Source organism: Scyliorhinus canicula, chromosome 22, assembly GCF_902713615.1.
Source record: "Scyliorhinus canicula chromosome 22, sScyCan1.1, whole genome shotgun sequence".
NCBI lineage: Eukaryota > Metazoa > Chordata > Chondrichthyes > Carcharhiniformes > Scyliorhinidae > Scyliorhinus > Scyliorhinus canicula.
In genome coordinates this window covers 22,665,231-22,689,438 of record NC_052167.1, presented here as the reverse complement: position 1 = coordinate 22,689,438, position 24,208 = coordinate 22,665,231, and the positions used below count along the sequence as shown (strand labels likewise).

General features: G+C 55.5%; 1 protein-coding gene across 3 annotated transcripts in view; it reads left to right on the top strand.

Moving 5' to 3' along the window:
* The first annotated feature begins 632 nt into the window (after positions 1 to 632).
* sec31b (SEC31 homolog B, COPII coat complex component) overlaps positions 633 to 24,208 on the top strand; it is a 109,383-nt gene continuing 85,807 nt past the window's right edge. For all 3 annotated transcript variants that reach the window (XM_038782697.1, XM_038782698.1, XM_038782696.1), the window contains exons 1-2: positions 633 to 749; positions 20,596 to 20,688. In XM_038782697.1, coding sequence (XP_038638625.1) covers positions 20,610 to 20,688 — 79 coding nt within the window. In that variant the 5' untranslated portion in view covers positions 633 to 749; positions 20,596 to 20,609. The remainder of the gene's footprint in view (positions 750 to 20,595; positions 20,689 to 24,208) is intronic.

The following is a 24,208-nucleotide window of genomic DNA, read 5'->3' as shown; positions in this document are numbered from 1 at the left end:
CAGGGTCCCAGGTTCGATTCCCGGCTGGGTCACTGTCTGTGTGGACTCTGCACGTCCTCCCCCTGTGTGCGTGGGTTTCCTCCGGGTGCTCCGGTTTCCTCCCACAGTCCAGAGATGTGCGGGTTAGGTGGATTGGCCATGCTAAATTGCCCGTAGTGTCCTAATAAGTAAGGTTAAGGGGGGGGGTTGTTGGGTTACGGGTAAAGGGTGGATACGTGGGTTTGAGTAGGGTGATCATGGCTCGGCACAACATTGAGGGCCGAAGGGCCTGTACTGTTCTATGTTCTATTATGTGCATGTCTGCACATCATGACAGGACCATCCTATAACTCAGTCTTTCATCCCACATCAGGCCTTTGGGAATGCACTTTTTAGGCTTTCTACTGCAGACAGCAAGCATCCTTCCCTTCCACCCATTGGGCCGCCTCACCTTTACAAAGATGGCGGGTCCAGATTGAACGACCCGACCCGCCTAACCTTTACCAAGATGTCGGGTCTGGCGAGATGGCACCGACCCGCCTAACCTTTACCAAGATGTCGGGTCTGGCGGCAGCGCGCCGACTTGTTTCGCCTTTACAAAGAGGGCGGCAACCACCCCGCCCGCTGGTCATGGAGGTGCAGAGGGGGGCGGGGCGCAGAGTTGGCGCCGGCGCAGTTGCCACGTCTCTGGCCTGAGTGCGGGCGAGGAAGAGATCGCGGTGTCCGCCCGGGGCGGGAGGCCGATTGCAGGCGGGCAGCGTCCTCTGACGGTAAGCAAGCGGCCGCCGGGTTGGTGGGGAGTGGGCCTGGAGAGGAGGCCTGCCAGCCAGCCAGCCAGCCGGTGGGTGGGTGGGTCGGTCTGTGGGTGGGCAGGGCCTGGAGCTCCAAGGCCCGGGCTGGTGCTTCAGGCACCGGGAGGGCGGCTGGAGTGAGTTACCCCCCCCCATGTGTCAGTCTGCACCCCCCCATGTGTCAGTCTGCACCCCCCCCTCCCCTCAGTCTGCACCCCCCCTCCCCTCAGTCTGCACCCCCCCCTCCCCTCAGTCTGCACCCCCCCCTCCCCTCAGTCTACACCCCCCCTCCCCTCAGTCTGCACCCCCCCTCCCCTCAGCCTGCACCCCCCCTCCCCTCAGTCTGCACCCCCCCTCCCCTCAGTCTGCACCCCCCCTCCCCTCAGTCTGCACCCCCCCTCCCCTCAGTCTGCACCCCCCCTCCCCTCAGTCTGCACCCCCCCTCCCCTCAGTCTGCACCCCCCCTCCCTCAGTCTGCACCCCCCCCCTCAGTCTGCACCCCCCCTCCCCTCAGTCTGCACCCCCCCCCCCTCAGTCTGCACCCCCCCTCCCCTCAGTCTGCACCCCCCCCTCCCCTCAGTCTGCACCCCCCCCTCCCCTCAGTCTGCACCCCCCCTCCCCTCAGTCTGCACCCCCCCTCCCCTCAGTCTGCACCCCCCCTCCCCTCAGTCTGCACCCCCCCTCCCCTCAGTCTGCACCCCCCCTCCCCTCAGTCTGCACCCCCCCTCCCCTCAGTCTGCACCCCCCCTCCCCTCAGTCTGCACCCCCCCTCCCCTCAGTCTGCACCCCCCTCCCCTCAGTCTGCACCCCCCCTCCCCTCAGTCTGCACCCCCCCTCCCCTCAGTCTGCACCCCCCCTCCCCTCAGTCTGCACCCCCCCTCCCCTCAGTCTGCACCCCCCCTCCCCTCAGTCTGCACCCCCCCTCCCCTCAGTCTGCACCCCCCTCCCCTCAGTCTGCACCCCCCTCCCCTCAGTCTGCACCCCCCCCCCCCCTCAGTCTGCACCCCCCCCTCCCCTCAGTCTGCACCCCCCCTCCCCTCAGTCTGCACCCCCCCTCCCCTCAGTCTGCACCCCCCCTCCCCTCAGTCTGCACCCCCCCTCCCCTCAGTCTGCACCCCCCCTCCCCTCAGTCTGCACCCCCCCTCCCCTCAGTCTGCACCCCCCCTCCCCTCAGTCTGCACCCCCCCTCCCCCCAGTCTGCACACCCCCCTCCCCTCAGTCTGCACACCCCCCCTCCCCTCAGTCTGCACCCCCCAATCCCCTCAGTCTGCACCCCCCCCTCCCCTCAGTCTGCACCCCCCCCCCCCCCTCAGTCTGCACCCCCCCCCCCCCTCAGTCTGCACCCCCCCCCCCCCTCAGTCTGCACCCCCCCCCCCCTCAGTCTGCACCCCCCCTCCCCTCAGTCTGCACCCCCCCCCTCCCCTCAGTCTGCACCCCCCCCTCCCCTCAGTCTGCACCCCCCCCCTCCCCTCAGTCTGCACCCCCCTCACCCCTCAGTCTGCACCCCCCCCCCCTCAGTCTGCACCCCCCTCCCCTCAGTCTGCACCCCCCCCCTCAGTCTGCACCCCCCCTCCCCTCAGTCTGCACCCCCCCTCCCCTCAGTCTGCACCCCCCCTCCCCTCAGTCTGCACCCCCCCTCCCCTCAGTCTGCACCCCCCTCCCCTCAGTCTGCACCCCCCTCCCCTCAGTCTGCACCCCCCCCTCCCTCAGTCTGCACCCCCCCCCCCCTCAGTCTGCACCCCCCTCCCCTCAGTCTGCACCCCCCCTCCCCTCAGTCTGCACCCCCCCCCCCCCTCAGTCTGCACCCCCCCTCAGTCTGCACCCCCCCCCCCTCAGTCTGCACCCCCCCAACCCCCCTCAGTCTGCACCCCCCCTCAGTCTGCACCCCCCCCCTCAGTCTGCACCCCCCCCTCAGTCTGCACCCCCCCCTCAGTCTGCACCCCCCCCCTCAGTCTGCACCCCCCTCAGTCTGCACCCCCGACACCCCTCAGTCTGCACCCCACCAACCCTCAGTCTGCACCCCCCCAACCCCCCTCAGTCTGCACCCCCCCACCCCTCAGTCTGCACCCCCCCTCCCCTCAGTCTGCACCCCCCCTCCCCTCAGTCTGCACCCCCCCTCCCCTCAGTCTGCACCCCCCCTCCCCTCAGTCTGCACCCCCCTCCCCTCAGTCTGCACCCCCCCCCCCCTCAGTCTGCACCCCCCTCCCCTCAGTCTGCACCCCCCCTCCCCCCAGTCTGCACCCCCCTCCCCTCAGTCTGCACCCCCCCTCCCCTCAGTCTGCACCCCCCCTCCCCTCAGTCTGCACCCCCCCTCCCCTCAGTCTGCACCCCCCCTCCCCTCAGTCTGCACCCCCCCTCCCCTCAGTCTGCACCCCCCCTCCCCTCAGTCTGCACCCCCCCTCCCCTCAGTCTGCACCCCCCCTCCCCTCAGTCTGCACCCCCCCTCCCCTCAGTCTGCACCCCCCCTCCCCTCAGTCTGCACCCCCCCTCCCCTCAGTCTGCACCCCCCCTCCCCTCAGTCTGCACCCCCCCTCCCCTCAGTCTGCACCCCCCCTCCCCTCAGTCTGCACCCCCCCTCCCCTCAGTCTGCACCCCCCCTCCCCTCAGTCTGCACCCCCCCTCCCCTCAGTCTGCACCCCCCCTCCCCTCAGTCTGCACCCCCCCTCCCCTCAGTCTGCACCCCCCCTCCCCTCAGTCTGCACCCCCCCTCCCCTCAGTCTGCACCCCCCCTCCCCTCAGTCTGCACCCCCCTCCCCTCAGTCTGCACCCCCCCTCCCCTCAGTCTGCACCCCCCCTCCCCTCAGTCTGCACCCCCCCTCCCCTCAGTCTGCACCCCCCCTCCCCTCAGTCTGCACCCCCCTCCCCTCAGTCTGCACCCCCCTCCCCTCAGTCTGCACCCCCCCCCCCTCAGTCTGCACCCCCCCCCCCTCAGTCTGCACCCCCCACCCCTCAGTCTGCACCCCCCAATCCCCTCAGTCTGCACCCCCCCAACCCCCTCAGTCTGCACCCCCCCAACCCCCCTCAGTCTGCACCCCCCCACCCCTCAGTCTGCACCCCCCCTCCCCTCAGTCTGCACCCCCCCTCCCCTGTCTGCACCCCCCTCCCCTGTCTGCACCCCCTCCCCTCAGTCTGCACCCCCCTCCCCTCAGTCTGCACCCCCCCTCCCCTCAGTCTGCACCCCCCCTCCCCTCAGTCTGCACCCCCCCTCCCCTCAGTCTGCACCCCCCCTCCCCTCAGTCTGCACCCCCCCTCCCCTCAGTCTGCACCCCCCCTCCCCTCAGTCTGCACCCCCCTCCCCTCAGTCTGCACCCCCCCTCCCCTCAGTCTGCACCCCCCCTCCCCTCAGTCTGCACCCCCCCTCCCCTCAGTCTGCACCCCCCCTCCCCTCAGTCTGCACCCCCCTCCCCTCAGTCTGCACCCCCCCTCCCCTCAGTCTGCACCCCCCTCCCCTCAGTCTGCACCCCCCTCCCTCAGTCTGCACCCCCCCTCCCCTCAGTCCTGCAACCCCTCCCCTCAGTCTGCACCCCCCCTCCCCTCAGTCTGCACCCCCCCTCCCCTCAGTCTGCATCCCCCCTCCCCCTCGGTCTGCGCCCCCCCTCCCCTCCCCCTCGGTCTGCGCCCCCCCACAACCCCCCCCCCTCGGTCCTGCGCCCCCCCACCCCCCCCCTCGGTCTGCGCCCCCCCCACCCCCCCCTCGGTCTGCGCCCCCCCCACCCCCCCCCCTTGGTCTGCGCCCCCCCCCCCCCCCCCCCCCCTCGGTCTGCGCCCCCCCCACCCCCCCCCCCCTCGGTCTGCGCCCCCCCCCCCTCGGTCTGCGCCCCCCCCCCCTCGGTCTGCGCCCCCCCACCCCCCCCCCTCGGTCTGCGCCCCCCCACCCCCCCCCTCGGTCTGCGCCCCCCCACCCCCCCCCCTCGGTCCTGCGCCCCCCCACCTCCCCCCCTCGGTCTGCGCCCCCCACCTCCCCCCCTCGTCTGCACCCCCCCCCTCGGTCTGCGCCCCCCCACCCCCCCCCCCCCTCGGTCTGCGCCCCCCCCCCCCTCGGTCTGCGCCCCCCCACCCCCCCCCTCGGTCTGCGCCCCCCCCACCCCCCCCCCCCCCCTCGGTCTGCGCCCCCCCCCCCCCGGTCTGCGCCCCCCCACCCCCCCCCCCCCCCCCCGGTCTGCGCCCCCCCCACCCCCCCCCCCCCCGGTCTGCGCCCCCCCACCCGGTCTGCGCCCCCCCACCCCCCCCCCTCGGTCTGCGCCCCCCCGCCCCCCCCCTCGTTCTGACCCCCCCCCCTCGTTCTGACCCCCCCCTCGTTCTGACCCCCCCCCCCCCTCTCCTGGCTGACCCCCCCCCCCTCTCCTGGCTGACCCCCCCCCCCCTCTCCTGGCTGACCCCCCCCCCCTCTCCTGGCTGACCCCCCCCACCCCCCCCCTCTCCTGGCTGACCCCCCCCCTCTCCTGGCTGACCCCCCCCCCCCCTCTCCTGGCTGACCCCCCCCCCCCCCTTTCCTGGCTGACCCCCCCCCCCCCTTTCCTGGCTGACCCCCCCCTCCCCAATCCTCCTGGCTGACCCCCCCCACCCCTGGTTTCCCCCCCCCACCCTACCCCTGGTTTCCCCCCCTACCCCTGGTTTCCCCCCCCCTACCCCGGGTTCCCCCCCCCCCCCCACCCCTGGTTTCCCCCCCCCACCCCTGGTTTCCCCCCCCCCTACCCCTGGTTTCCCCCCTCCCCTACCCCTGGTCCCCCCCCCCCCCCCACCCCTGGTTCCCCCCTCCCCTACCCCTGGTTTCCCCCCCCCTACCCCTGGTTTCCCCCCCCCCCCCCCCTACCCCTGGTTTCCCCCCCCCCCCCTACCCCTGGTTTCCCCCCCCCCTACCCCTGGTTTCCCCCCCCTACCCCTGGTTTCCCCCCCCCCCCTACCCCTGGTTTCCCCCCCCCCCCCACCCCTGGTTTCCCCCCCCCCCCCACCCCTGGTTTCCCCCCCACCCCTGGTTTCTCCCACCCCTGGTTTCTCCCCCCCCCCACCCCTGGTTTCCTCCCCCCCCACCCCTGTTTATACCCCACCCCCCCACCCCTGGTTTCCTCCCCCCCCCCCTGGTTTCTCCCCCCCCCCCCCCCCCCCTGGTTTCTCCCCCCCCCCCCACCCACTGGTTTCCCCCCCCCCCCCCACCCCTGGTTTCCCCCCCACCCCTGGTTTCCCCCCCCCCCCCACCCCTGGTTTCCCCCCCCCCCCCCCCCACCCCTGTTCTCCCCCCCCCCCACCCCCTGGTTCCCCCCCCCCCCCCACCCCTGGTTCCCCCCCCCCCCCACCCCTGGGTCCCCCCCCCCCCACCCCTGGTTTCTTCCCCCCCCCCCCACCCCTGGTTTCTTCCCCCCCCCCCCCCTGGTTTCTTTCCCCCCCCCCCCCAACCCCTGGTTTCTTCCCACCCCCCCCACCCCTGGTTTCTTCCCACCCCCCCCCCACCCCTGGGTTTCTTCCCCCCCCACCCCTGGTTTCCTCCCCCCCCCCACCCCTGGTTTCCCCCCCCCAACCCCTGGTTCCCCCCCCCCCAACCCCTGGTTCCCCCCCCCCCCCCACCCCTGGTTTCCCCCCCCCAACCCCTGGTTTCCCCCCCCCCCCAACCCCTGTTTTCCCCCCCCCCCCCCCACCCTGGTTCCCCCCCCTCTCCTGGGTTCCCCCCCCCCCCTCTCCTGGTTTCCTCCCCCCCCCCTCTCCTGGTTTCCCCCCCCCCCCTCTCCTGGTTTCCCCCCCCCCCTCTCCTGGTTTCCCCCCCCCCCTCTCCTGGTTTCCCCCCCCCCTCTCCTGGTTTCCTCCCCCCCCCCCTCTCCTGGTTTCCCCCCCCCTCTCCTGGTTTCCCCCCCCCCCTCGCCTGGTTTCTCCCCCCCCCTCTCCTGTTCTCCCCCCCCCCCCTCTCCTGGTTCCTCCCCCCCCCCCCCTCTCCTGGTTTCCCCCTCCCCCTCCCGCCCCCTCTCCTGGTTCCCCCCCCCCCCTCTCCTGGTTCCCCCCCCCCCCCTCTCCTGGTTTCCCCCCCCCCCTCTCCTGGTTTCCCCCTCCCCCCTCTCCTGGTTTTCCCCCCCCCCCCCCTCCTGGTTTCCCCCCCCCCCCCTCCTGGTTTCCCCCCCCCCCCCTCCTGGTTTCCCCCCCCCTCTCCTGTTTCCCCCCCCCCTCTCCTGGTTTCCCCCCCCCCCCCTCTCCTGGTTTCCCCCCCCCCCTCTCCTGGTTTCCTCCCCCCCCCCTCTCCTGGTTTCCCCCCCCCCCCCTCTCCTGGTTTCCCCCCCCCCCCCTCTCCTGGTTTCCCCCCCCCCCCTCTCCTGGTTTCCCCCCCCCCCTCTCCTGGTTCCCCCCCTCTCCTGGTTTCCCCCCCCCCCTCATCCTGGTTTCCCCCCCCCCCCCTCTCCTGTTTCTTCCCCCCCCCCCCCTCTCCTGGTTTCCCCCCCCCCCTCTCCTGGTTTCTCCCCCCCCCTCTCCTGGTTTCCCCCCCCCCTCTCCTGGTTTCCTCCCCCCCTCTCCTGGTTTCCCCCCCCCCCCCTCTCCTGGTTTCCCCCCCCTCTCCTGGTTTCCCCCCCCCCCCTCTCCTGGTTTCCCCCCCCCCTCTCCTGGTTTCCCCCCCCCCTCTCCTGGTTTTCCCCCCCCCCCTCTCCTGGTTTCCCCCCCCCCTCTCCTGGTTTCCCCCCCCCCCTCTCCTGGTTTCCCCCCCCCCTCTCCTGGTTTCCCACCCCCTCTCCTGGTTTCCCCACCCCCTCTCCTGGTTTCCCCCCCCTCTCCTGGTTCCCCCCCCCCTCTCCTGCCCCCCCCCCGGCTGACACCCCCCCCCCCCCCCCCCCCCCCCACTCGCCTCTGGCTGACCCCCCACCCCGCAAGCTGATCCACCTGGTACAGTGCCTCAGCTTTAAATTCCCTCACCAATTCGCAGCTCTTACTGCCCCGCCCCGACCTCTCCTTCTCTGCCCCATCACCTTGATCGTGTCGCCTTCTGCACCACGCCACACCTGCTAACTGTGCCTTACCCTGCCCAGAGGCACCAAACTCTGGAATGTACTCACTCTGCTTCCCTCTTTCCGCGCCCCCCCCCACCCTCCTTTGAGGTTGTTAGTCTTTGACTCAATGGGTGACACTCCTCGTCTGAGTCAGAAGGCCCAAGGCCCACCCCAGAGTCACAAGCTTGTCATCTGGCATGGCAATACTTGGGGGAGTGCTGCCCACTTGGAGGTTCCCGTTCTCAGATGAGAGTTGAGAATGAGGCCCCCCCTCTGCCCTTTTTGGATGCAACATAACGCTATTTGACAAAGAACCCAAATTCCTGCTAGTTTTTAGGCTATCACTTATCCTGCAATCAGCTCCAAAAACAGGCAATTTGGTCAGTTATATCGCTGCTTGTGGAACTTTTAGATTTGTGTAATGCTGTGCTTGTTGCTGGTGATGGTGCCTCGGGTTCATGTGCCCTTAACCTTCTTCATCGACATGCTTCGCTGTGCCATTTACCATGTCCCCCCCCCCCCCCCCCCCCCGCCCCGTCCCCGCAGTCCATATGCGCTCTTACCCCTGCTGAGATGTTTTCTGTGATCCCGATGCCCGTCGAGGTTTGTGTTCCCGTTTCCTGTCCCTTCCCCAACTCCTCAGGCACTTGCCTCTGATCTCGATGCTGTCTGTTCCCCTGAAGGCTGTGTGTTAGGTTCCAATGCTCCCTTCCACCATCCCCACCTGTGCCTTCCCTTCCCTTTGCCAGAGACTTTTCAGGTGTCCATGTGGTCTCAATCCCCAGATTTTAAACCCCTCCTGCTGATTGTGTCCAGGTTACTGGACAGCTAGGGTAGCACGGTAGCATGGTGGTTAGCATATATGCTTCACAGCTCCAGGGTCCCAGGTTCGGTTCCCGGCTGGGTCACTGTCTGTGCGGAGTCTGCACGTCCTCCCCGTGTGTCCGTGGGTTTTCTCCGGGTGCTCCGGTTTCCTCCCACAGTCCAAAGATGTGCGGGTTAGGTGGATTGGCCATGCTAAATTGCCCGTAGTGTCCTAATAAGTAAGGTTAAGGGGGGGTGTTGTTGGGTTACGGGTATAGGGTGGATACGTGGGTTTGAGTAGGGTGATCATTGCTCGGCACCACATCGAGGGCCGAAGGGCCTGTTCTGTGCTGTACGGTTCTATGTTCTATGTTACGATCGATCGTCCTCCTGCAGTTATGTACCCAAATGCCACTCCCATTGGTGTGTCCCAGATGCGGGTTTCTGCTTTGCAAGGTGCCTTTATGAGATTGCTGACCGCTGGATCAAGGAGATGCTTTGGGTTGCTGACTTATTGGAATGCTGTGTCTAACCATTAGGGGTTCTGCTTGATACATTGAGCAGTTGGATGAGTCCTTGGGTGACTGCTGGCAGTTAAAAAATAAAGTTATTTTTTTATTCTTTCATTTGATGTGGGTGCTGCTGGCTAAACCAGCATTTATTGTCCACCCCTAATTGGCCTTGAGAAGGTATAAAGTATGCAAGAATACTAATATTGCTCAGTTGGATTTGTTTGCTAATTTGCTTGTTTTTAGTAAATGATTTCTGTTTGCTTTTGAATTGCTTAATTCAAACTTGAAACTCTGATCTATTTCAAGATAAAACGAATGGAAGTTGACTGCAACGTCCACATCGATCATTTCCCATTATTCCTCTGCACATAACCCCTATGTTGCTGAAGAAGGCCATTCAACCCATCGAGTCTGCACCGACCCGCTGAAAGAGCACTCTACCCAGGCCCACTCCCCCACCCTAACCTCGTAAGTCTACCTAACCTGTACCTCTTTTGACACTAAGGGCAATTTAGCATGGCCAATCCACCTAACCTGCGCCTCTTTGGATTGTGGGAGGAAACCGGAGCACCCGGAGGAAACCCACGCAAACACCGGGAGAATGTACAAACTCCACAAAGTCACCCAAGGCCAGAATCGAACCCGGGTCCCTGGAGCTGTGAGGCAGCAGTGCTAACCACTGTGCCACAATTCTAGTATCATTGCAATTGCTTTGCTATTTTTTGATCCATGTAGAATAAAAATCTGGCTGACATTCCAGTGCAGTGCCGAGGGTTTGTTGCACTGTCGGGAGGTACAATCTTTCAGGTGAGAGGTTAAGCTGTGTCCTAGGTTTGAAATGCAGGTTCCCAAATGGGGTTGCAAGCTTCCCCTCTTCTGAGAGTGCATCACACTGAGACACGGGTGTTGTCCCGGGTTCGATTCCAGCCTTGGGTGACTGTGGAGTTTGCACTTTCTCCCCAAGTCTGCGTGATTTTCCGCCAGGTGCTCCGGTTTCCTGCCACAGTCAAAAGATGTGCAGGTCAGATGGATTGGTCATGCTAAATTGCCCCCTTAGTGCCCAAAGGGTAGGTTTGGTTATGGGAATAGGGTGGGGGAGTGGGCATAAGTATGGTGCTCTTTTGGAGGGTCGATGCAGACTAGATGGGCTGAATGGTCTGCATTGTAAGGATTCTATGATTGTTTGAACATCACTGAAAAACACATCATCTGGTCATTCTCACATTGTGATGGGGCTTTCCGCGTCCATATATGTTGGTGCATCTCCTACATTCCAGCAGTGATTGTCTTTAAAGACTTCGCTTGCGATAAAGTGGTTTGGGACATACTGCTGTTGTGAAAGGTGCTATCTAAATGCAAATCCTTTTTTTGTTTGAGTGAAAACTTTTTCCACATCGCTGTTGCATAAACATCTCTGGCAACCCTTTCCGTCCTTGTTTTCTGTGGGTAATTTCTTACTTGTTTCCTCTTGATGCTGAGTGTGACTCTATTGGTGAGGCCAAAGTTCAAGGGTTTATTTATTTATACTTCTTTTCAATGTACGATATGCACTGTATTTGATCCTGTGTGTGAATTCTTTTTTTTATTGCTGTTGGTAAAGTTCCAGGATTAACTTTGTTTCCAGGCATGTTCCAGTGGCCTGGAGCACTGCTCTGCACTCGTTTGCATTTTTGCAAAGTTACCAGATGCTGAAAGTTCAGAGATGTGCGGGTTAGGTGGATTGGCCACGGTAAATTGCTCTTGGGTTTGGGCAGCACCACAGCACAAGCGACTAGCACTGTGGCTTCACAGCGCCAAGGTCCCATGTTCGATTCCCTGCTGGGTCACTGTCTGTGCAGAGTCTGCACGTTCTCCCCGTGCCTGCGTGGGTTTCCTCCCACAGTCCAAAGACGTGCAGGTTAGGTGGATTGGCCATGATAAATTGCCCTTAGTGTGCAAAAAGGCGAGGAGGGGTTATTGGGTTACGGGGATCAGGTGGAAGTGAGGGCTTAAGTGGGTCGGTGCAGACTCGAAGGGCTGAATGGCCTCCTGCACTGTATGTTCTATGTTAGGTGGGTTTGCTGGGTTATGGGGATAGGGTGGAGGTGTGGGCTTAAGTAGGATGCTCTTTCCAAGAGTCGGTGCAGACCCGATGGGCCGAATGGCCTCCTTCTGCACTGTAAATTCTATGTCTATGGAGGTTTGCCCTTGTGGCAGGTCGAGGACCAGAGGGCATCGTCTCAGAGTAAGGGGTCGCCCATTTAAGACAGAGATGAGGAGGAATTTCTTCCAGAGGGTTGTGAACCTGTGAAATTGTTTACCGCAGAGAGCTGTAGAGGCCGGGTCGTTAAGTATGTTCAAGGCTCAGATAGACAGATTTTTAATCAGTGAGGGAATCAAGGGTTATGGGGATAAGGTGGGAAAGTGGAATTGAGGATTATCGTATCAGATTAGCTATGATCTCATTGAATGGCGGAGCAGACTCGATGGGCCGAATGGCCTACATCTGCTCCTACGGCATACAGTCTTGTGGGATGGCTGTTCAAATTGAGGGAGCTTTGGAGGTTCTTCGTCAATTTTGTGGTTGTACCCAGTCTTATGTGAAGTATTTTTAAAAAATCATGTATTGGTTCTTGCCGCATTCTGCTGCTGGTACCTGGTAAAAGTTCATCTCGAAACCAGCAAACGTTGGCATCTCTGCTTAATTTTTCTCCTGTGACAAATGGCAAAATTAGCCACGCCTTTACAAACCTGAAAACGACCCCACCTGACTTTGCAAATTTGGATTAAGTCACTAAGCACTACTTATGCTGGCTGAACCACTTTGGATTTAGTCACAGGCAGAGAGCATCTGAATGTCAGCTGGAGTTTACTAATTCTGCTGCCATTGGAAAAGCAAGATTTCCAGGAAGATGTGCAGCAGTAAGAAGTGACTTTCTCTCTTGTGCACTCTTTGTGCACCTTTGTTCGTATTATATGTAAATAAAATAATCTTCCATCAACTACCCTGCCAGAAATGCAAAGCCTTTGTCATGCTAGCTTCCACCCTGATTAAAACTGGTTTTGTTCATCTCTGTAATATTGGCTGTCTTCTGCTGCTCCTCCTTCAGGTACTAAGCTCCAAGAGGGTGTCGGAGACCATGGATTTATAATAATAATCTTTATTTGTTTAAAATAAATTTAGAATGTCCAATTCGTTTTTTCCAATTAAGGGGCAATTTAGCGTGGCCAATGCACCTAACCTGCACATCTTTGGGTTGTGGGGTGAAACCCACACAAACACGGGGAGAATGTTCAAACTCCACACGGACAGTGACCCAGAGCCGGGATCGAACCTGGGACCTCAGCGCCATGAGACTGCAGTGCCCCCACTGCGCCACCGTGCTGCCCTGATAATCTTTATTATTGTCACAAGTAGGCTTACGTTAGGACTGCAATGAAGTTACTGTGAAAAGCCCCTAGTCGCCACATTCCGGCACCTGTTCGGAAACACTGAGGGAGAATTCAGAATGTCCAAATTACCAAACAGCATGTCTTTTGGGACTTGTGGAAGGCAGCGGGAGTTGTAGACAAAGTCAATGGTTGGGAGGCAGGTTTGCGTGATGGACTAGGCTGTATTCACGACTCTGTAGGTTCTTACAGTCTTGGGCCGAGCTGTTGCCATACCAGGCTGTGAAAAGGCTTCAAAGCAAGCTGGCACACTTGAGTGCTACACTGAATTGCCCAGTAATGTGCCCATTCCACATGCTTCAGTGCCCATCTCCAGATTCTCAGCTTTCAAATATCTCTGTGAATTTTAGTAAATTCTTCAGTCCTGCATTCAACACCATGACAATCTTGGCCAATAGAAATTACTGACTTGTGTGATAGATATAAGAAATTGTCATTTTACAGTAATATTATTAAAACCTGGGTTAAAATGCTGACAGGCAGGCAGTATGTCTGCGAGAGCTGTGATTAAAAGTGAGGCAATCAGTGATGTTTGCAGTGGAAGTGTTTTGCTAATAGATATTAAAAGCCATTTTACCTGTTTGCAGATGGAGAGCTAATGTAATGTTGGAATCGGTTGAGCCTAGCTAAACCAATTAAGGTACATCTTGTAACAAGAGGCAAAAGAATGCTGTGTGCCTTGAGAGCAGCTGACGTAGCTAATGGGATGGGCCAGGTCTGTCTGGGCAAAGGAGTTGCTCCCAGGATGTGAAGCTGAGCAGAAGATTTTCAATGTGCTCTAAAAAAAGGTTTCTCTCTCTAGGACTCTGTACCAAGTTAAGGAAATAAAACCTCGTTGTCAACTTTATATATAAGTGGTATTTGAAATAGATGGGTTGCTTAATTGGAGTGCAGAGGCAGGTTTCAGGAAGCAAATTAAGATGTTAAAGAAATAGCCTATTAAATAGGAAGCTATTTCTTTGTTGCTGATGTGGTTAATTTTGTGTTCTAATTAAGGTTTGTTTTAATATAAAAGTTCTCCACTGGCCACTGTCATCACCCCTGTCGTGCAGTAACATTTCCCCTCGGTTTTTGCCAAATGCAGATAGTTGGGTTCTAATCCAGAATCTTAACTAAAACTGGGGGTTCCGATCCGGAACCATAACACTACACTGTTTTAGCTACGTTCATTAATTTTAGTTAGAAAACGGCTTGCACAATAGAGGTGAATTTTTTTTTTTAAAATTTAGAGTACCCAATTCAATTTTTGTTCCAATTAAGGGTCAATTTAGCATGACCATTCCACCTAGCTTGCACATCTTTTGGGTTGTGGGGGCAAAACCCACGCAAACATGGGGAGAATGTGCAAACTCCACACGGACAGTGATCCAGAGCCGGATCGAACCTGGGACCTTGGCGCGTGAGGTCGCAGTGCTAATCCACTGCACCACCATGCTGTCCCTAATAGAAGTGAATATAATTCACGTGCATTTACTTATCAAACCTATCAACTTACCAAATCATTCATTATGAAACTTGTAAAATCGGTCTCTTCCAGCAGATTATGGGAGTCAGGTATAAATTAATCAGCGACAGTACATCTTCGGCAGGGTCGAGGCTTCTGTCCTGCAAGCAGTACTTGGGCTTTATCTGAGTTATCCCTGAGTGCGTTGCCTTGCTCAAATGATGTACCTCTCCTGCCGCTGCTCTCCACGTGCCATGATATGTTTTGTTGAATTTGTTCCTCGTTGGTTTACCTTGCATTCTCCTGGCCAGGGAGACGCTATTCCTGTTGTTCGAGTTGAGCACAATAACAACTCCCCACTCCATGCAGTCCAAGATGCCAAAGTCAGGTGTTTTCTCCCATGTTACAGACCATTCCAGCAGATGGCCTATAACCAGTACAGGGATCCGTGTTGGAGCCTCAATGTTTTGCAATTTAGGTAAATTACTTGGATAACTTAGAATCCCTACAGCGCAGAGGAGGCCATTCGGCCCATCGAGTCTGCACCGACCCTACCAAGGCCTAAGCCCCGCCCCATCCCCCTAACCCCACCTAACCTGCATATCTTTGGACTGTGGGAGGAATCCGGAGCACCTGGAGGAAACCGCACAGACACGGGAAGAAAGTGCAAACTTCCACACAGACAGTCACCCGAGGCCCGAATCGAATCCGGGTCCCTGGCGCTGTGAGGCAGCAGTATGGCGGTTGCCATATTTGCTGACGATACAAAGATAGACAGAAAAGTAAGTTTTAAAGAGAACATAAGGGGGCTCCAAGCAGACACGGGTATGTTAAGCGAGTGGGCCAATATTCTGGAAACGGAGTACAATGTGGACAAACTGTCCATTTTGACAGGAAGAATAAAAACGAGGCTCATTATCTAAATGGTGAGAGATTGCAGAGCTCTGAGATTCAGAGGGATCTGGGTGTCTTTGGGCACGGCCCACAAAGGCTAGTATGCAGATATGGCAACTAATTGGGAAAACAAATAGATTATTGCGAGAGGAATTGAATATAAATGTGGGGCGGTTGTACAAGTCACTAATGAAACCACATCTGGTGTCCAGTGTACAGTAATTGGTCTTATTTAAGGAAGGATGTAAATTCATTAGAAGCAGTTCAGAGAAAATTTATCAGACCAACACAAGAAATGTTGTCTTATGAGGAAAGGTTGGACAGGCTAGGCTTATATCCACAAGAGTTTAGAAGAGTAAAATGTAATTTTATCGAAACGTACAAGATCCTGACGATCCTGAAAGGGTTCATACTGTCATTTGTGGAAATGAATACTTGGACCACATGTCTAACAATGGTGTCTATAACTCCTCTGCACTATTGTTGACTTCCTGTTTAGGCTGCAGTGCTCCTGCCTTCTACTTTGTTCACCTTTGCCAGACTCTTCCCCTGCTTTAGAAACCTCCTCGTAACCCTTCCTCTGGAACATGAACTTAGTTCCACAAACTCGCTGCTCCATCTCCCTTCCCCATTTCCCACACACCGTGTGTTTCCTCATTTTAAAGGGCTCGGAAACTGTTTTTCTGCAGGTGCGGAGCATTAAATAAATACAAAGATACTGTTGTAATTATGATTATTGCGGACAAAAATCACAAGGGTTTTAAAGTATTGCTGATAAAAGAGATGATGTTGAATTAACCAATCACAGTCAACTTGTTAACCAGTCAGCACCCTTTTTCTCATGCAGTATTGTTCCCTTTGAAATTTGATATTCTTGCATCTGTACCTGATGCGTGCAAGTCAAAAACTTTTGTCGGCATGTCTCTTTTTATTCAACAATACTCCGTGTTTAAAGTTGAACCATCTGATTACTGCAACTTTCTTCTAAGGTTTTGCTATCCTGGAGTTTCAGGGCGTCTCCTGTATTGATACGTTCTTTGGCGTTTTCGCTAAAGGTTTAGTCAGCTGCTTTTCTCCCAAGCAATTGCTTTGTTATCTAATTTACCAGTTCAAGGTTTGAGCCAGTGATGTGGAATTGTGACACAGACTGTGCACATTACAAACACGCCAGCCAGGATGGTCGAGGAGTGGAGATGGGCAGGAATTTCATCATGCATCAGCTTTATAAACTGCTGGTGAATCCCATAAATTGTCAGCTGGACGTTGCACTGGAGCATTATACCATTTAATAGAACAATACGTTGGTTTAGCACACTGGGCTAAATCGCTGGCTTTTAAAGCAGACCAAGCAGGCCAGCAGCACGGTTCGATTCCCGTACCAGCCTCCCCGAACAGACGTCGGAATGTGGCGACTAGGGGCTTTTCACAGTAACTTAATTGAAGCCTACTCGTGACAATATGCGATTTTCATTTTATTTCATTATTCTGCTGACGGTGTATGCGTGTGTTTCTGTAAGGCTATGCATGTGTTTCTGTAAGGCTGCAACGTTTAATTGGTGAATAAACACTGGAATTTCAACGGTCGATTGCAATTCAAGCTGGAGCTGAGAGCCTTGTTGTTAAGAACATGGAGCAGGAGTTGACTATATGGCACCATTCAATGCGCTCCTGGCTAATCATTGGCCTGAGCACCACTTCCACGCCTGCTGTCCATATCCTTGATTCCTTTAGAAGCCAAAAATCTGTAAATCCCGGCCTTAAATATATTCAGTCATGGTGCATCCACACTCGCTGGGGTAAAGAATCCAAAGAATCGCAACCCTTTGAGTGGAAATGTTTCTCCTCCGCTTGGCCCTAAATGATCGAGCCCTTATCCTGACACACTGTCCCAATGTGCTAGATTCCCCAACAAAAGAATCACTCAATGTTGACCCTGCCGAGGTCTTTCGGAGTCTTGTATGTTTCATTGAGATCACCTCTCATTCTTTTAAATTCCAGAGGTGCAGAGTCTTAATTTTACCTCTCATCATAGGACACCCCTCTCATCCCAGTAACCACAATCTAGTGAACCTTCGCTGCACTGCCTCCAATACAAGCAAATCCTTCCTTAAATGTGGAGACCAAAATTGAGTAGAGCCGTCCCAAGTGTGGACTCAGCAAGTGTGGATTTGTGGGCAGCACGGTAGCAGAGTGGTTAGCATAGTTGCTTCACAGCTCCCGGGTTCCAGGTTCGATTCCCGACTTGAGTGTGCGGAGTCTGCACGTTCTCCTCGTGTCTGCGTGGGTTTCCTCCGGGTGCTCCGGTTTCCTCCCACAGTCCAAAGATGTGCAGGTTAGGTAGATTGGCCATGCTAAATTGCCCCTTAGTGTCCAGAAAAGGTTGGGTGGGGTTACTGGGTTACGTGGATAGAGTGGCGATGTGGGCTTAAGTAGGGTGCTCTTTGTAAGGGCCGATGCAGACTTGATGGGTCGAATGGCCTCCTGTACTGTAAATTCTATGAAAACTGTACAATTTCATTCAGAGAGTGCTGAAGGACCTTCAGATATTGCAGCTCTGTTATTTTGTGTTTTGGGGCCATTTCATTGCCTTTCCCCCCCATTCTTTGGTGTGTAAGACAAATTTTTCAGTGTCGCATTTGGAAATGGGTTTAAATGTAAAACTCGCTGCAACATGGAATCGTTGAAGTGAATAGCATTGTTGCATTTAAGGGGGAGTGAGTTACGTACTTGTGGAAGGGAATAGAGAATATGTTGCCCGAGTGGCGGAGGCCCTTGTGGAGCGAAACACAAGTTGGGTTGAAAGGCCTGTCAATTCTACATCATTCAATGCATTGTGTTGCATATAGTAAATAATTCGATGCCCTGTCCTGCAAGGCTGAGAATTTTATACCATGCAAGTGTTAATGTCCGTGTGCGCTGCTTGAATTAATTCAGTAAGAAGTCTTACAACACCAGGTTAAAGTCCAACAGGTTTGTTTCAAACACGAGCTTTCGGAGCGCAGCTCCTTCCTCAGGTGAATGGAGATACCTCTCCATTCACCTGAGGAAGGAGCTGCGCTCCGAAAGCTCGTGTTTGAAACAAACCTGTTGGACTTTAACCTGGTGTTGTAAGACTTCTTACTGTGCTCACCCCAGTCCAACGCCGGCATCTCCACATCATGAATTAATTCAGTACCACTTAATATCTGGGATGTGTTGTAGGATGTCATTAAAGATGCTTCATTGGAGGTGCAAGGAGAGGCGGCTGGTGAACTTCAGAAGACGATCAGTAGTGAAGTTAAATCTTTGCCTCCATTGACAATGAAGGATATGCTTGCTCTGTTACTGCAAAAATATATGGTTACTCCTCTTAAATTCCCACTAAGGAGCTGTCGATGCTTCATTTAGTATTTCTCTGGTGGGCTGGCTGCAATCAGTCTGATATGGACAGAACGGCTTGTGCTGACCTGTTTCCCCACAGGGTTAGCAAGGTGACTGATCAACGTTATGCCACAGGAGGTGTGAGTATGTATGCCGGCGTGGGACTGGTCCAGCTTTGAAATCAGCCCGTCGTCAGAATTGTGCCCGGAATCTGTGCATCTGTCTGTCTCTGTTGTCAGACCGTGAACAACTTTAAAATGATGTGCTTGCTCAAAGATACAAGTGTGCCAATAATCTCCCAATGGTCCATGGAGCTGCATCATCCAAAGCTATCTATTTATTGACGTTTTGCAATGTGTTGAATGTGCACTGTGTTTTGACCCATTGGTGTTTTGGTATTCACGTTTTGGTATGCACCTGTGTCAGCTCGTGGAGTGAAAACACTTGTGCATTTGTATTGTGTCCACAAAGCTTGTGTATCTGTTCAAGGCCTGGAGCACCACCAGCTCCTGGGAAAGTAGCTTTGAATATGCAGGAGTTGAATGGAATTTGATTTTGTTTTTGATTGGCTGTGTGTTTGGTTGAGAGGGCTCTACACTGCAGCTTGTACAAGGTGTTTGCACGAAAACACGACCTCATTTAAGTGTTAACTTGTTATTCGATGGCCACAGGGACAGAACACACAACATAGAGTGCAGAAGGAGGCCATTCGGCCCATCGAGTCTGCACTGACCCACTTAAGCCCTCACTTCCACCCTATCCCCATAACCCAATAACCCCATCTAACCTTTTTTGGTCACTAAGGGCAATTTATCATGGCCAATCCACCTAACCTGCATGTCTTTGGACTGTGGGAGGAAACCAGAGCACCCGGAGGAAACCCACGCGGACACAAGAACATGCAGACTCCGCACAGACAGTGACCCGGCAGGGAATCGAACCTGGGACCCTGGCGCTGTGAAGCCACAGTGCTAATCACTTGTGCTGCCCAGGAGCTGCAACAGGCGCAACTTGAACCTGCAACTACCTTTCCGTGAACCCTTTCCTCTGAGGGGCAGCCTCCAGGACTGTACAACCTGCAACTTTGTTTGAAATTTTTTTCTTTTGACATCTTGCCTGCCAGTTCTTTGCTGATTGCTCCCACCTCTGCACTTAACCACCCTTCGAACGTACTCCCATGATCAAAAAGGTAGGCAGCTGAGCTGATTCTGAAGTGTTGCTGCCCTGGTGCACTTAACAGTGTTGTTCAAGCTTCAGAAAAATGTAATCATTGATGTATTACAATGCCTGGAGCTGTGGACGAACAATCAGCAATACCGTTCGTTACAGACTTGTTCCTTTTAAGGTTGGATTATAAAGTGAGAGTAATTTTAACTACTTTACTCTTGTGGTGAAATAGTGACAGTTGTCAGACTTGGAGCAGTGCTGGGAGCAATTTATGGTGAATAATTAGGGATACCACAGGAGTGTATTGCCGCAACATCACAGTGTGTTGGCACGTTCCCAAAGTGCATCGATACAAATATCTTATGAGAGGAACGAGTTGGACGAAAATCCTCTTCCACCAGGCCACCGGAGACTTGGTTTGCAAGCTAGGACTGTAAACACCCAAGTTATTCTGTCGGGAACGTTTCAGTTAGTAATCTGTGGGTGAAATGCGGCTCGGCAGGCACTGCTAGGCCCGCTGTGTCCGTGTGGAAAGAAGGCTGCCACAAAAATAGCAAATGCTAGATAACCTCAAGCAGGACTGGCAGCATCTGTGGAGAGAGAACGAAGCTAACGCTTTGAGTCTGGATGACTCTCCACAGATGCTGTCAGACCTGCTGAGGTTATACAGCATTTCCGTTTCTGTTGCTGATTCCAAATCCGCAGTAATTCGCTTTTACTTTTATAACAGAAGGCTGCCAAATCTGATGACAGTGCAACATCTTGGGGAAACCGAGAGATTTGCACAGAAGTCTTTATTTTCAAATGTCGATCTCTCGATGTGTTTTTTTTCTTCCCCCAAGTGCTCAGTTATACAGCCTTTTTTTGCTTTGGTCTTCTCTATTCACTCTGTAATAAGCAGTAACTGCTGATGGCTGAGGACCATTTCTGCATCAAGGTGCTCACTCTCCTCAATTTAGTTTCTCTCGCTTTTCTCATTGCATTGATGTGAAGGGCTGGTCCTCAAACCCCACAATGGATCTCCCAGCCCTGCCTAATATCGTCATCCTCCTACATGGTGCGCTAAAGTTAAATACAGCCGACACTGACACATCTGAAATAAATAGCATTAAAAAGAAAATGCCGGGCTGGGTCTGGCAGCATCACGGAGACAGGAGCAGTTAATATGTCAGACCACTGACCCTCTATTAGAACATGGTGTGCCCGTCTGATATTAAGGCAGTTTTTCATGATCATCGTGTTCTGTTTGTCAGGTCGAGAAGAGAAGATGAAGCTGAAGGAGATTGAGAGGACAGCCATTCAGTCCTGGAGTCCTGCTTCTCACCATCCCCTCTTTTTGGCAACAGGTAACTTCGGAAGCTTCACCCAAACCATTGGGAAATGTACTCTGCACCGTGATATTTTGGAATTAGTGTTAATGTGTCAATTTTGGGCAAATACATATTTAATGTCCTTTCATAGTATTTTGTTTTAAGATATAATTCTTTATACTTTGTATGAATCTAAGATTCCATCTGCTAAACGTGGGCTCCAGAAATCAAAATGTGCCAGAAAATGGGTCGCTTTTCCAGTCGGTCACTCTGTGTCCATTGGCATCAATTGTTCCAGATACAGTTTGAAGTTTTTTTCTGTTTTTCTCAGCAATGTGCCTCAGCCCCATGGTCAGATGAAGGCCCACTGCTGGATGAGCGTGACTTTTCCCAATCCCCTTGATAGCTTTTTATTGCTCTGGCAAGGTAAAAGAGACGAGTTGTGGCCAATCTTCTGCAGCCCTGGTCTTTGCAAATCTAAATGTATTTTTATTCCGTTATGGGATCTGGCCGTCGCTGGCTCGGCCGGCATTTATTGCCCATCCCGAGTTGCCCTCGAGAAGGTAGTGGTGAGGGGCCATCTTGAACCGCTGCAGCCCCGGAGGTGTAGGCACACCAACACTGCCATGGGGTGGGTATTCCAGGATTTTGACCCGGCGACTGAAATTGGGACTGATCTAAACTCGGTTCATGCTGGGATCAATTTTTATTCCCACAGCCTCGGTTGAATTGAACCCAACCTTCAGGCATGAATGTACAATGCCAGGTGATATGGTCTTAGTTTTCCAGCACAAATGTTGAAAGTCCTTTGGTAGCGTAAATGCACCATGCCATTTATTGAACTGTGCAGTACCTTTAGTGCAGTGGAGCATTTGACAACAGAAAGGGTTCCGCGTAATCTTGATATTCAATCGCACAATGTAAGAACCTAGTGAACCTACTAAATTTCACCTTAGTGAAGCAAGCGGGGCCAGGACATACTTTGTGGTGTGGTGTCAGTAATTTTTTTTAAAATTTGTTCATGGTATGTGGGCGTCACTGGCTGCCCATCCCCGAGGGTATTTAAGAGTTAACCACATAGAGTCAAGAGTCACATGGGCTGGTTTAGCACAGTGGGCTAAAATGCTGGCTTGTAATGCAGAACAAGGCCAGCAGTGCGGGTTCAATTCCCGTACCAGCCTCCCCGAACAGGCGCTGGAATGTGGCGACTAGGGGCTTTTCATGGTAACTTCATTGAAGCCTACTTGTGTCAATAAGCGATTATTATTATGTAGACCAGACCAGGTAAGGAAGACCGATTTCCTTTCCTTTTTTTTTATAAATTTAGATTACCCAATTATTTTTTCCAATTAAGGGGCAATTTAGCGTGGCCAATCCACCTACTCTGCACATCTTTGGGTTGTGGGGGTGGAACCCACGCAGACACGGGGAGAATGTGCAAACTCCACACGGACAGTGACCCAGAGCCGGGATCGAACCTGGGACCTCAGCACCGTGAGGCGGTTGTGCTAACCACTAGGCCACCGTGCTGCCCCAGATTTCCTTTCCTAAAGGACATTCGTGAACCTTTTTTTCAATAAATATTTTTATTCTCCTTTTTCACATTTTCATCATATTTACAACCACAAATAATTAACGATCACAGCAAATACAATGGCAATCCCCTAGTCAACATCCCCCTTACCCACCCACCCTCAAACCGCTCCCAGCATTTTGAATACAAAACACCAATGAAAAGAATCATCATTAATTTATACATTCCAAACCTCCCCAACCCCTCCCTCCCCCCTAATGTTCGATGTCATCCAATTCGTGAAAATGCAGGATGAACAAGGCCCATGAGTTGTAGAACCCTTTCCATCCTTCCCCCCTCAACTCGAATTTTACATTCTCGAGCGTTAGGAACTCCAGCAGGTTCCTCTCTCCCCCCCGCCACGCAGAGGCACAGGGCAGAGAAGCCGGCCTGCACCCCAACAGAATCCGCTGTCGGGCAATCAGCAAGGCGAAGGCTAAAACATCTGCCTCCACACCCGCTTCCAACCCCGGCCGATCTGGACGTTCGTGATGGGTATTTTATAACAATCAACGATGGTTTCATGGTTATCATTAGACTTCTGATTCCTGATTTTGTTTTAATTGAATCTGTCCTGGTGGGATTTGAACCCTGGTCCCCAGAGCATTAGCCTGGATTAGTCCTGTGACAATACCATCGCGCCACTGCCTCCCCCAGTGTCAAAGTTTTATTATTAGAAGAAGGAAAGAAAGAATTAGAATTGAACTAGCACCTCCATAGTGTTTGGCAGTCAACCTTTTTAAGTGTGGTGAGTATTGTAATGGCAGAAATGCAGCAGCCAATTTGTGCACAGAAAGACCTCACCAACAGCAAATATGTAAATGACTGCAAATGTTTTAGTGAGATTGGTTGAAAGATGAACACTGGCCAAGATATTGAAGAGACTATTCTGACTTTCTGCAAATGGTATCGTGGGTTCATTACACGCTCACTTGCGCTCACGCTCTCTCGCGCACTCTCGCGCACTCTCACTCCCTCGCACTCTCACTCCCTCGCGCTCTCACTCCCTCGCGCTCTCACTCCCTCGCGCTCTCACTCCCTCGCGCTCTCACTCCCTCGCGCTCTCACTCCCTCGCGCTCTCACTCCCTCGCGCTCTCACTCCCCTCGCGCTCTCACTCCCTCGCGCTCTCACTCCCTCGCGCTCTCACTCCCCTCGCGCTCTCACTCCCTCGCGCCCTCACTCCCTCGCGCTCTCACTCCCTCGCGCTCTCACTCCCTCGCGCTCTCACTCCCTCGCCATCTCACTCCCTCGCGCTCTCACTCCCTCGCGCTCTCACTCCCTCGCGCTCTCACTCCCTCGCGCTCTCACTCCCTCGCGCTCTCACTCCCTCGCGCTCTCACTCCCTCGCGCTCTCACTCCCTCGCACTCTCAGTCCCTCGCACGCTCACTCCCTCGCGCGCTCAGTCCCTCGCGCGCTCAGTCCCTCGCGCGCTCAGTCCCTCGCGCGCTCACTCCCTCCGCTGCGCTCACGTCCCTCGCGCGCTCACTCCCTCGCGCGCATCAATCCCTCGCGCGCATCACTCCCTCGCGCGCATCACTCCCTCGCGCGCCTCACTCCCTCGCGCGCTCACTCCCTCGCGCGCATCACATCCCTCGCGCGCATCACTCCCTCGCGCCTTCACTGCCCTCGCGCGCTCACTCCCTCGCGCGCTCACTCCCTCGCGCGCTCACTCCCTCGCGCGCTCACTCCCTCGCGCGCTCACTCCCTCGCGCGCTCACTCCCTCGCGCGCTCACTCCCTCGCGCGCTCACTCACTCCCTCACGCTCTCACTCACTCCCTCACACTCTCACTCACTCCCTCACGCTCTCACTCACTCCCTCACGCTCTCACTCACTCCCTCACACTCTCACACTCCCTCACACTCTCACTCCTCCCTCACACTCACTCACTCCCTCACACTCTCACTCACTCCCTCACACTCTCACTCACTCCCTCACACTCTCACGCACTCCCACTACTCGCACTCACTCCCTCACACTC